The sequence below is a fragment of the Polypterus senegalus genome, chromosome 1 (assembly GCF_016835505.1).
Source record: "Polypterus senegalus isolate Bchr_013 chromosome 1, ASM1683550v1, whole genome shotgun sequence".
Classification (NCBI taxonomy): domain Eukaryota; kingdom Metazoa; phylum Chordata; class Cladistia; order Polypteriformes; family Polypteridae; genus Polypterus; species Polypterus senegalus.
In genome coordinates this window covers 168,503,024-168,517,281 of record NC_053154.1, presented here as the reverse complement: position 1 = coordinate 168,517,281, position 14,258 = coordinate 168,503,024, and the positions used below count along the sequence as shown (strand labels likewise).

The 14,258-nt window shown below is 37.8% G+C and overlaps 1 protein-coding gene and 1 non-coding gene across 2 annotated transcripts in view; one reads left to right on the top strand and one right to left on the bottom strand.

Moving 5' to 3' along the window:
• The window catches only part of LOC120535037 (protein IWS1 homolog), a 57,856-nt gene extending 48,077 nt beyond the window's left edge, over positions 1–9,779 (bottom strand). Inside the window, exons 1-3 of the mRNA XM_039762548.1 lie at positions 9,437–9,779; positions 8,976–9,091; positions 3,767–4,880 (exon numbers count right to left, since the gene is read on the bottom strand). Of these exons, the coding sequence (XP_039618482.1) occupies positions 3,767–4,880; positions 8,976–9,091; positions 9,437–9,479 (1,273 nt within the window). The 5' untranslated portion in view covers positions 9,480–9,779. The remainder of the gene's footprint in view (positions 1–3,766; positions 4,881–8,975; positions 9,092–9,436) is intronic.
• A 233-nt stretch (positions 9,780–10,012) lies between these two features.
• On the top strand, positions 10,013–10,084 carry trnap-agg. The gene has a single exon. It is a non-coding gene; the product is annotated as a tRNA-Pro (tRNA).
• Positions 10,085–14,258: the final 4,174 nt, after the last annotated feature.

The window sequence follows — 14,258 nt, the reverse complement described above, 5'->3', positions numbered from 1 at the left end:
TTTTGCTGCTTCAGGACCTGGAAGGCTTGCTGTGATAGATGGAACCATGAATTCTACTGTCTACCAAAAATCCTGAAGGAGAATGTCCGCCATCTGTTCGTCAACTCAAGCTGAAGCGACCTTGGGTGCTGCAACAGGACAATGACCCAAAACACACCAGCAAATCCACCTCTGAATGGCTGAAGAAAAACAAAATGAAGACTTTGGAGTGGCCTAGTCAAAGTCCTGACCTGAATCCAATTGAGATGCTATGGCATGACCTTAAAAAGGCGGTTCATGCTAGAAAACCCTCAAATAAAGCTGAATTACAACAATTCTGCAAAGATGAGTTGGCCAAAATTCCTCCAGAGCTGTAAAAGACTCATTGCAAGTTATCGCAAACGCTTGATTGTAGTTATTGCTGCTAAGGGTGGCCCAACCAGTTATTAGGTTCAGGGGGCAATTACTTTTCACACAGGGCCATGTAGGTTTGGATTTTTTTTCTCCCTAAATAATAAAACCATCATTTAAAAACTGCATTTTGTGTTTACTTGTGTTATATTTGACTAATAGTTAAATGTGTTTGATGATCAGAAACATTGTGTGTGACAAACATGCAAAAGAATAAGAAATCAGGAAGGGGACAAATAGTTTTTCACACCACTGTGTGTGTGTGTATATATATATATATATATATATATATATATATATATATATATATATATATATATATATATATATATATATATATATATATATACACAAGCGTAGACATTTCTCTGCACTTCATAATTAATATTAAAACTACTGTCCCTTCATTTTGTACCCCTTGGGTGTATTAGTTCAAAATATATTAAACAGAAATTAGACACGCTCATGCATTATCAGTTTAAAAATAATGTTGCATGCCCTTATATACCTGAACCTAGTGGAGCAAGAGTTAATGATCCTAGATAGTGCTCACAATGAAATTTGCCGAAGAGCTTTTCACAGTGAATTTCCTGAGTTTGCTGGTGATCTACTTCAACAGAATTATTCACTGCAAATTCACCATGCAACCAGCTAAGATTCCCCATATTCACCTGTCCCTTATGTTGGTCTGCAATGTCGCCACAACATCACAGAGCAGTAACAGCCAATGCAGGACAGGACAACACCCCTCACCGAGTTTATAATGCGAACTCCTTGCTCTAAGTGGGAAAGTCTGCCCTGACGTATAACGCATGATGCAGTTCTGCATAAAATGTTCCAAGTGTCTGATATAACGGCAAAGCTGTAATTATATGAAGTACACAACTAGCATTAATTTTAAGTGGGGAAAGGATAACACATTGTGGATGGAGCAATCGACAAGTGAATGCAGCTCACCTGCAATGCTTTCACAGACAGGGCAGATACAATTTACTGTACACAAATATATAAACAAACAGTGTGTTTTCTTTGTGTGTGTGTGTGTGTGTGTATAGTCATCTGCATCAAATCATTTACTGTATGTGATTCAATATGTACAATTATGTGTACATGTAATTCAGTACACGTGCCAACTTTTCAATACAGCTGCACTCAAGTCATCTATTTCCACAAAGAAAGCTCACCATTGACTCTTGCATTTCATTGCCAGGTCCACCGTGTCTGTGAAAACATTTAATGGCATTGCTCATTGTGATACTATGATGCTGTTTGTGTAAATAATTAAATAGAAAGATACAATCAAATCATGTTTTATGAATAAAATATCACAGTTGTAACAACATGGGGACCTGATGTGCAAATATTTAAGAAAAGCTAAAGGAGGATAGGACCATGACATGCACTTGGATCAAAAAATTCAATAAATAAAAACAATGGAAATTGGCATCACCTGTGAAACTTCTAGTGTTAAATTATTTTCTCTCTCCACTTTTCCACAAGGCACATTTTGAGATCCACTGCTGTAAACAACTAGCCCTTACAGAAAGTTGTGGCTGCATGAAGAAAGCACCCTGGATGGGTTATGCCAACAAATTTAATCAATTACTTATTTAGGTTTATATTATTGTGAGATATGAGACATGTATGTAACCACAGTTGACACAGCAGTTGTCTGACTTCTTCCCTAGCCCTCAAGAATAATTAAGACCATTGCACCTTCTTCACTACTAACTTCAATGCATTTTGATGAGTTTGATGAAATTCTCCAAACTTTTTTTGTTTTTGCTAAACTCAAGGCTTGCACTCTCTGCCAGAAATATTACTGCTAGTCCTTCTAATGCAGTGAATTTACAGTATATTATATATATATATATATATATATATATATATATATATATATATATATACATATACACACACACACACACTGTATATCCATCCATTTTCCTGCATCCGAACACAGGGTCAAGGGGGTCTGCTGGAGCCAATCCCAGCCAACACAGGGCACAAGGCAGGTGCCAACCCACCGCAGGACACACACAAACACACCAAGCACACACTAGGGCCAATTTAGAATCACCAATCCACCTAACCTGCATGTCTTTGGACTGTGGGAGGAAACCGGAGCGCCCGGAGGAAACCCACGCAGACACGGGGAGAACATGCAAATTCCACTGCGCCACCGTGCCGCCCTATATATATACATATTGTAAACAAAGTAGCACCACCCAATGTAGTGTTGTGCCAGTATGTTAGGAAGCCAATGAAGATTGACTTCACTGTGCACCAACCACAATAAAATGTAACATTTTGGGTAGCCTTTTTAACAATAACTGTGATGTACTCCAACTTCAGGTTATCTGTGATGGCAATTTAAAGAAACTGAAGGATAATGTCCCTCTCCACAACATGCCCAGTGACACAGATGAAAGTATAGCTTGCATCCTGATTTCTGAAGTCTGACCAGTTAATAGGTACAGCGGACATTAAAAAAGAAATTACAACTCTGGCACCAGAAGGCAATCCTTTTCTCTGTAAGCAGTCTTATTGTTCGTATTGTCATCTAGCTCACAATGGTATTATCAATAGCAAATTTAATGACAGTATTATAACTGTATCTGTCCTCTTCATATGCAAGGAGCACAGCAATCGGTCCTCCAAAATTACCCAAAATGTTGCTTGATCTGAGCATCTGATCTAAGTGATGCTGACAATTCGGCTCATGCAATCTGAATCAGGTCAGTTTATAACAATGAAGTGTGCATGTTTTAGAAATCAGGGTGAAAGTTGTTAGCAGTAACGTGAAACTTTACTTCATTTAGTATCACATTCACCTGGATATTTACAGATTTTCTCATGTATCTATACTGTATAACCAATTATGTTAGAGCAAAAGAACTATTCTCTACTCTTCAGTCAGACTGGGTTTAAACAATTGCTTGTTTGTAATGCTAGTTTAGTAAGAAGTGGCGGCACTTAGATGTGCCGATTACTGAGATCACAAAGACTGATTAAATCACATCTCTCGTGTTCATTAAGTAGGTTTCTTTTACTCAAAATTATGAAAATATAAATATATAAAATTTGTTATCAACTCAATAATATATCTAAATACCACCTACACTAAAGGTGTAATAATTATTTACTGCTGATCACTTGCAATGGATATTTCCATTCTCTTCTGAGATATATGAAATAAACCAAAATTTGAATGATGTCATTAGTATTATTCCAATTCTAAATCCAACATGTTGTTGCACTGTGTTTTTTCCAGTCTTTCTTATTAAAAATTATTAAGTACATACAAAACAAATTTAAACATATCTTTTAAGCAATATTTGACAAATTCCAATTCAGAGAACACACTTGTGCATACCTGGTTTTTCTTCTTCTTGATCTCCATCTTCATCACTATCAGCCACTGAGCGGCGTTGTTGAACTTGATCTTGCTCTTTATCACTGTCATCACCTGCTGCAAGCTTGTTGGTTGGTATGTCCTCCTCATCCTCACTTTCAGAACGCTTTTGCCGTTTTCGTTTACTTTCATTTTCTTTATCACTGTCTGCATCATCATCAGATTTTATGCGACGCTTTTGCTTAGGCACAAGTTCATTTTCAGAATCAACATCATCATCGTTGTGCTCAGTGTTCCTGACTGAATGTTTTGGAGTGTCTTCATCCTCAGAGTCACTGGCCCTGTATTTTGGGACATCCTTGTGACTACTGCCCCTACGTTCTGGTGAACCTTCATCCTCAGAATCACTGATTCTACGTTTTGCAGCAGCTTTGCTCTCTGAATCATGGACCTTGTGCTTAGGAGCATTCTCTCCATCAGAGTCTCTAGCCATACCCTTTTGCACATCTTCATCCTCAGAGTCGCTAACTCTTCGCACCGGTGCAATTTCATCTTCAGAGTCACTGGCCCTTCGTTTTGACACATCCTCGTCCTCTGAGTCACTGGCTCTTCGCTTTGGCGCAGCCTCGTCCTCCGAGTCACTGGCTCTTTGCTTTGGTGCATCCTCGTCCTCCGAGTCACTGGCCCTTCGCTTTGGTGCATCCTCGTCCTCCGAGTCACTGGCCCTTCGCTTTTGTGCATTTTGTGCATCCTCATCCTCTGAGTCACTGGCCCTTCGCTTCTGTGTATCCTCATCCTCCGAGTCACTGGGTCGATGTTTCTCAGCAGCTTCATCCTCAGAGTCACTAGCTATATGCTTAGGAGCCTTCTCATCCTCAGAATCACTATCAATTTGTTTTGAGATTTCATTTTCAGAGTCATCATGCTTTCGTTTGGGAGAATCCTCAATTTCAGAGTCACTATCCCTATGTTTATGAGCATCCTCTTTTTCAGAGCCACTGTCTCTACGACTAGGAATGTCCTCATTTTCTGAGTCACTTTCTGCTGCTCTGGGAGGATCTTCATTTTCTGAATCGCTGGCTATACCATGTCTCTGGACGTCACGTGCAGGAGCTCCTTCTTCACTTTGCTCATCCTAACAGAAGTCAGAGATAATGGTCACATAACTAAAACTGCAACTCTATAACATGCTTATGTCTTAGATTCTCTCAAATGGAAATGCACTCAAACATTTTAAAAATTAACAAGCAGAATTACATTTTTAATCTCTCTTTATCCAATTCTGGGTCCAGGACACCTACCTTTGTAGCACGGAGTGTAATGCAAGTAAATGTTGATCACAAGTCACTTACACATACAACCACACTGTGCCAGTTTTGGACTGTTAATTAACTTAATACCTATGTCTTTTGGTGTGTGGATTGAAGCCTTTAACTGCCAGAGGAAAAGCACACATAATCTGAAAATACAGACGCCTCCAGGTTTGTGATTCAAGCACAGGAAGATGAATCTGTCAGGCTGATTTAAAGGTACATGTATTACTACAAAGCTGCTATGGCCACTACAGCAACACACATGTACCCAGCAAAGGAAAATATCACTAAATAAATTTAATGTGTAAACACAAGGTAAACCATGCAGCCATTGATGACTGTATTCTTTTTAATACATATGATGAATTCCACCTTCTCATTTGTAGTTACATGGAGAAATCTTTTCCCATCTTGTCAATAACTGAAATTCAGACACTGGGAGGTCTAAAGAATTACAAAAAAAAGACTTCAAGAATAAAATGTCTTTTTGCTGATGACTTTTGATATCGTTCTGTGCCCAAATGTATTGGATGGGTTCTATACAATTTGTGAATTTATGATCAATCTGATTAAGAGAAATATTATTGTATTAAATAGCTCTTTAACTGTTGAATCAGCTAACATATTCAGGAGTTTAATTTATACACAATTTAAAAGATCTATTCCAGTTCAACTATAATAATTTACTGAAAGCAACTAAGCCACATATAAACAGTAAGACATGGAAGTGTCATAAGCCCCTTGTATTTTTGGTGATTTTCTTTTAGCCAAGATATTTTTAGGTCATAATATAGCCCGGATACTAAATAAAAAATCATTCCGCTTTGACCACTAAATTTGCTTTTCAGAAACAGAGTTTAACTACATAGATCGCAGACTAAATAGGAATTCATATAGGTAAACCTTTCCAAATCATACATACCAAAACACAAAGTGCACTTTAAAACTAAAGCCAGGTCAACATTTACAGTCACACACAAAACCCCCTAGCATAATAGTAACAAGTATTCTTCAAAGTCATTTACTAAACTAATCAATCAGTGCATGGGCCAAATAAAATAATTTACTCATGCTTGCTGCAAAACAAGTTGGCATTTTTTTTACAGGACCAAAATAAGCCCTCCCACCTCACACACACACACATACACACACAGAAGGCAGATTAGTCTTTCATATACCATATATATATATATTGGCAGCTCACTAAACTTTATGATTCACTTCTTAGAACTGCTTCATTAAATGGTCATAAAGAGTCTAAATAATAATTCATTAATATTCTGTTTTTACAGACATGGAGGGTTATGAGGGAAAAAATGACTAAATTAACCATATTCCCTCTGTGAAACAAAGGTGGGAGTGTTATATTTGTGGTCCACTTTTTTTCACCATGAACATGGATGACTCCAACTCTGTAGGAACTATGAATTCACAGATATCATATTTTAGAAAAGATCATCAAGATTGGAGTTGATGAACTGAAGTTTAGTTAAGAAAACGGTTGTTAGCACAACAATGCTTCTATAAATTTCTAAAAATCAATCAAAGAACGGCTTAGGTGGAAAACATTTTGTTTGAGGATGGATGAGTCAAAAGTACAGAACTTCACCCAACACAGTCAAAATATGAAATATTCAAAGATAAAGTGGAATATTTGGTCAAAACTGCAGATTAATCAGTTTTGTGAAAAAAATGGGCCAGAATTCCTCCAAGGACAGACTGATTCACACTATGAAATGATCGGCTGGAGTCATAACTACTAAAAATCCCACCACTAAAAGAAAAGATTTTACTTACTTGCAAAGAAGTTATTTATTTTTTAATGCATCAATTGACTCCTCTGAGGACTTTTAGAGAATAAATAAATAAATTAAAGTGCATTTAAGACAGACTAGTTTTCATTAACAGATTTAATATTAAGAATCACCATTTAAAGGACTTCAGTAAGATTTTACACATTACAACAAACTTATTTTTTGCAACTGCTACATAAACACAATGTTAATTTTCAGCTCAAATGTAAACAGTGAAAAAAAAACATGGGCTTTCCAAAGAAAATGGATAAGGATCTATTAATAGAATTGATATCTTGCAAACTATGTATTTAACTACAGATCAGTAAATATAAACAACTGAGCAGTGTCTGTCTTTTTTGAATAAGTAGTCTTGGTAGTGATCAGTGCATCACCATAATTTGCAGGCCTGGTTGTTTTAACACACGTCATCAGCTTAAAAACATACACACATGCCAATATAGCATATACTGTACATCTGAATGTGTTTTTGTCCAGCATGCAAACCCACACCACAGAGAATATTGCAATTAATATTCTCAATTAATATAAAGGGAAGACAACTGGCTATGTTTTCTTCCACAATTTAGTTGCAGCCCCCAGTTCAGGTAGCAATGGGAAACCCTTCTTTTTGTGTTTGTCCAGTATGCAAATCTCCAAACACTCCTGCCAGTGTGTGTATTAAAAACAGTAGATAATTCAAGCATTAACTATGCAATAAAGTTACATGGCTGAGTCTGAAGTTAATAGATAATAATCTGATGACAGTTATGACGCAAAATAAAGTTATTTGATGAAATTAAGGTTACTGGAAGTTAATTTAACATATTTAGTAATATGCATTGTTGATCAGCAGAAAATAAATTCTTAAGGTTAATGGACAATGATGTTATCAGAAGTAATGGTCATCAGAAACTTAAAAAAGAAAAAGTTAAATCAAAGGGGCTTACCACACTGCAATAAAGCAATATAGTGTTTTAGCATGATGCCAAGTGTGTAACAGTCTCATAAAGCAGATGCAGGTCGACATCTGCTGTTGATGCCATTCTGCTCATTTCTTAAAATCACACAGGTGCCAGGACTGCCCAGATTACCAGGGTTTACTGGTCTGCTCCCACCGTTCCCACACAAATACTTTTGTCTTTTTCCATTGACTTTATCGTTGTATGTGTAGAGAAAACACATTTGCATTTACACTCATGTTAAATGTGGCTATTGCTAATGCCATGCTTCAGTGCTGAATCTAAAGGATAATGAAGTGGTCACTAATAAAGTTAAGAAACAAATGTCTGCAGGGATTAATTCTGTAGTTTAAAAAATAAAAAAAAAATGTAATTTAAGAACTATGTAATAATTTTATGTGTAAATCTTAAAGAAATACTTAAACCATGCTGAGTAGTGAGCAGCTTTTTAGGAAAAATATCTCAAATGAGAAATAATATATGTTTGTAACTACTAGATATTACAGTACTTATCCTTAAAAATGGCAACTCGTTTGTTATGATTACCATATTCAAGCACTGTAAATAATATTACAGGTATTTAATAAAACATACAGGCCATTTATGAAAATGTTTCTTGATTTTACATTATGACTTTAAAAAAGTATAAGCATAGTAATTGCATTGGCAGCAAATATGCTTTTGTTGATAAATGGAAGTTAAAAAATAAGGGCGTCTTTCAAAATTGCAGCAAACATACAAGATGAAACATATAATGTCGGCCGATCTTCACATATTCTCACGGTTAACAGGGGGACCTTGGAGGAATAGAGGTTACGAGCCATTGGACTTAACTAACTTTTGTCATTCTGGTCAGATATCTAAATATACTAAATTAGAACAGCAAGTGTGCGCCCAAAAGTGTCTATGTCAAGACTACCGAACTTTTTTCCACTAATCAACATTTCAAGTACTTTTTAAGATGAGCCCATGCTGTCACATTGCTGAGCAGCTAAGTCCACGTAATTTTGACGCAGGGTTAAAGATACACGTGATTATATATTAATAACATTTCACTGTTACAGCGAGTAAATCAACGAAAATATCACAATAAGACGAGGCTGCAAAATCGTCAGCTCGTTTATCTAAACTATAGTAAAAGTTTACGCAATTAAACACACACCTCGGAATGTCGACCAGCACTTCCAGTCTCCGATCCAGACTGCCGCCGTGAAGTCTCCATCTCTGCTTCGGACCCTGACTCGTGTTCGTCTTGGACTGGGGTTGCGCCTCCATCATCTGGAGCATGTTGAAACAAAGGCAATCATATCAAGTGCAGATTTTTGACTAACAAGCCAAGCAAAGGAGCTTAGGTGCTCCCCTGACAACGTGCACAACTTGACTGCACCATATACCGATACAAAGATGAAGCAATCTATCAAACGAAATGTATCAGCTTCCAAATGGACATGGCTGGATGCGACAGTTAATCCGAAAACATTCAGGCAATGCATAACAAGATTAATTAATTATAGTTACTGTTATTTGAATTGAGTGGGGGTAGGGGGGACTTTCATTTAGCAGTACAGGGCCCTTCAAGTCAATAGTATATCTGTTATCCAGCTGGTTGTGCGATTTACTTACCTGACTGGTTACCGGAAAAGAACTCCTCTTCCTCTACGTCCATCGCCGCGACACCGTCACTTCCAATGCTTTTTTTCAGTGTACAGCCAACACAACCGCTCAAGACCTCTTTACAGACAAGTCGTAAGCGGGGGCCTTACCCACCCGGCTTCAGCGATCTGCGGCTTATATCCTGCCAAGCAAAGCGTCAGAAGTTTCCCCCTGGAAACTGTATCTTAAAAGTGTACCGAGAGTAGGGAATAATCGCAAAAAAGCAGAACAGTAGTTCCAAAATAAACACACGTTCGCTTCTACTTTCTCTCTCTCTCTCGCTCTCGCACTTCAGTACCCCAAGATGGAGCCTGTGAAAAGAGCATGCGCAACATCTGCACACAAGGAAGCGACGGGCGCTGTCTGATGATGTCATGAGTCAATGACAGAGACACATTTTACCTGATATTGGAAAAGTTTAAAAAGACGGCTCTCTACTCAGATTGTGTTGCTGTGGAATGAAATAATATTGTATACACCAACTTTGGCAAAGAAAAAATGGTAGTACTGGAATTCATATAAATATAGCATATGTCAATTTAAGGTGGCTCGTTGGTCTAGGGGTATGATTCTCGCTTAGGGTGCGAGAGGTCCCGGGTTCAAATCCCGGACGAGCCCAATTTTAACCACAAGGGTTACATGGACTTTCACTTCTGATTTAATTTGGTTGTTGTGCAAAGAAGTTAAAGGGAATTTAAAGAGGCACGTTCACGCGATTTGAACATCAGTTTTATAGGATTAACACTTAGAAAGGTTCTTTTCACCATGTTTATATATGTAAAATATTACCCAATGAAGCGAAGCCCTGTTAATAGAACCTTTGTTATGTGCTGGAGACTATATTATAATTTTTCACAATCGTTTTTACACATTACACACATCAGAAACGTCAGTCTGACAACTGTTAAAGCTTTTCACAAAACAGTGAATGCATTTCTCCAAACAGGAACACACTTGTGAAATAGACCCTGAAACACTTAGAACATGTAGTTGCTACATGCATCAAAATGCACAAAGTCAATGAATCAGTTTTACACCATCACCAAATGATTCCTTTCATCATTTACAAACATACCACATTATTCTCTTTTATTGGCGAAGTAAAAAAATAAAGTAACCAATGCAGAAAATAAACGTAAAAACATTCAGTACTGAAAAAAAACACATTGAAGCTGAACAAGTATTGCACAGTGATGTCATTGATGAAATCAAATAATTACTACATAGACAACAGTATAGAGCATGTAATACTGTAAAACAGTAAGAATGGATTCCCTCTTGGGGTATCAATTCCCCCTTCTGCTTTAGGCCACATATCTGGATCGACATCACACCTTATGTTTTATCTGTCAAGGCTCTTTTGATCTTATTGCATGCTCTACACAACCACAGCAAATATAAGATGTCATGTTCTCACAGCCAGTCTTCATTGCTTCCTTTCTGGTTTTGTGGCTGGAACTCATATACCCTCTACCTCCACACTAAAAAAAGCTTGTCAGATGGGTTGAGAGGGTGAATTCAGTGGCAGGAACATTGTGACAGCATGCTTGGATAGGTGGCAAATTAACTTGTTTGTGCGACTGGAAAGGTGAAACTGGACATTGTCCCAGACCACCACAAAATTTGACAGGTCTGATCTCATCACATCCCTCTTATTCTCAGGAATGATGGCATTGACTAATCCATTCAAGAATAGCAGAAGCCAATCTGTATCACTGGGCCCAAAGGGAGTGAAGCACACCCTGTCTAGACATATTATCATGCATGGGGATGTTGCCACCACACTGTACTGACACATCCACTGTGACACTATGCCCAATAATATTCCTCTCACATTATGAGAACTTGGTGAGGCTGACGTCTGTCTCATCTACATACACAAATGAGTGTTGGATGTCACTGCCCTCCAGCTCCAACACCCTTTGAAAAAGTTTGTACAGGAGAAAGTTACATGTAAATTATCAACACACATTCTAAATGTTTTAGCACCAAATTTAAAATGATAGTGCAATGTATTCTAAGCACAAACCTATTCTCAAATACAGTACATGCCATACTGTTCAGTCAAATAGCATGGCAGCATTCAGGGATGTGTTTAAACAGCAGCACTTATGTGATCTTACCTGTATATGTAGTTGTCTTAGTTTTTTTTACCCTGTCACTATTTTATTCGAAAGGAACATTGTAAATAAAGCTCTTTCACTGACAATACATTCTTTCTCAATTCCCAGTTTTGACAGGGTCACAGACATGATGTTATTAACAGCTGAGTTGTTCCCTACAACAGTGTGCTAGACCTTCTGGAGTATAATGGCATTATTTGCCCTTGCCATATTTAGCACCTCATTTTCTTGGTCAGCTGAGAATACTGGACCTCTGCCATCCCTTCAGGACATTGGTTCAACTCTGGTAATAAAAATATCATTAATCATATGCCTATACAGAAAAAAATAGATTGTTGTTCAGTTCCATTTCAGATGATAGTAAAGATGACAATAACCCACTATATATAATGAATATAATGACCTAGTTTACAGTACTCAAAATGAATAAAAAAGCAGTGCTTTAAAGGTTAAATATTTGTTTAGCATTATATATGGATTTACAGTATTTATAGTACCTGTTCTTTTTTGAAATGTCTGCATTATGGATGTTACAGTGGACCAGCTCTCCTGAGGCAGCATCAACCTACCTGCCTCAGCCATGCTTAGATCATGGTTGACTTGCGTGGTCAACATTAGTAGCTTGTATTTCATGGAACACTCTGGAATTCCTTTGACCTCTTCTCCCTCTGTCTCTGTCTCTTGTTCATTCTCCATGCTTGTCACTTATTTGTGCATCCCTTTTCTTGTCTTTGAACAGCAGCCTCCCACTCAATGTTAGAAGTACAGAAGACAGCAAATACAGTAATAAAGTGCTGTGGTCAGTGATTTATGATATATATAGCGCCAGTGTTGTGTTTGCATCTTTTCTTATTGTTGCAATGGCTCCTTAAATTTACTTTTTGATGTTTATAAATTATACATAGTTGGTTAACTAATGATAAGGCCTGAGTGGACCTTCCGGGTGCTCAAATATGGGGTAGCAAAATAATACTGCACAAAAAGGTTTTTGCTTCTTGAACACTGTTGGGTGTTTCTTATAGATTTTTTGGTGCTGATCACGAATTTCACATCAAAATTTACCAATCACATTTTCAGAGAAATCTTCAGTTTTGTTGTGATTTTTACTTATATTTGTATCCAAACATTTTTGTTCCCGTAAGTGACTTATCAACAACGATTTGTGCTGCCTGGGCATGTCCTGGTGTGGAATCAGGCCAATTTGGAAGCTGTTTTGTGGAAGTTGACATCCTGGGCATGCCTAGGAAGGTCTGAACGAGCTTGACGCTGTCTCAGCATGCTATAAAGGTGGCTTGTATACATCGATCCTGCTCATTTGGTATATATAGATAGTCAGTGTGTATGTATAGTATCAGTATAGTAAAGTATAGTATCTGTAGCAATAAAACAGTAAGTAAGCTTAATGCTATTGACGTTTTAGTTTCAGGCGATATGTCTCATCAATGTTGTAACAGCCGTGATACATTCTGCTATATCTGTGGCAAATATACACTTGCGCCTCATATACGTTGAATGACTACTCTTGTGAAGAAAGCTTATCATTTGTATTTCGGCTGCAAAATTGGTGATCAAGACAAGTAATGGGCGCCTCACATTTGCTGTGCGACATGTGCTGTCAGTTTGAGAGCCTGGCTCAGAGGCACTTGAAAGACAATGCTGTTTGCTGTTCCGATGATATGGCGAGAACTGAAAGACCATGTGACAGACTGTTACTTCTGTTTGACTAATGTGTCTGGTTTTTCTGCCAAAAGCAACAAGTCAATTGAATATCCTAATCTTCTGTCAGCAATGAGACCCGTGCCACATGACGACAGTCTTCCAATTCTGAAACCACCAGAGGATTGGACCTTAGACAAACCAGATGAAGTAACTGCAATGCAGGGTACTGATAGTGACATTGATTTTGAACTGTGCTCATCAGGTGATCCACATCTGATAACACAGTCTGAATTGAATGATTTGGTCAGAGATTTGGGTCTTTCAAAACCAAAAGCCAAGCTGCTGAGTTCAAGACGGCAGGAATGGTATTTGCTGTCACCAGGTATGAAAATTTCTGTGTTTCGAGGCCTACATTATGATATAATCAAATTTTTTGCACAAGTCGACAGTCTCTGTTTCTGTTGTGACATTGAAGGATTGTTCTCTGCCTTGGGTTGTGATCATAACCCGGAAGAGTGGTGTATCTTCATTGATTCATCAATGTTAAGCCTGAAAGCTGTTCTGCTACACAATGGCAAAATTTATCCTTCAGTACCTGTTGGCTATGCAGCACACATGAAAGAAACATATGAGAATATGGAACTGTTGCTGAAGCACGTCCTGTATAACAGGTACAACTGGAATATCTGTAGAGATCTTAAAGTCGTTGCTCTGTTACTCGGACTGCAGTTCGGCTACACAAAGTACTGTTGTTTCATCTGTGAATGGGACAGCCGTGCCAAAGAGTTTCACTATTCTCGACAGAACTGGCCACTCCGTAAAAAGTTAGTTCCAGGACAGAAAAATGTGGCACATGAATCGCTTGTCAACCTGACAAAGATATTTTTGCCTCCTCTTCAATAAAACTGGGACTCATGAAGAATTACGTGTAAGCACTGAACAAGGAAGGCGAAGGTTTTCATTATTCAACACAGATGTTCTCAAGAATAACTGATGCCAAGATCAAAGGG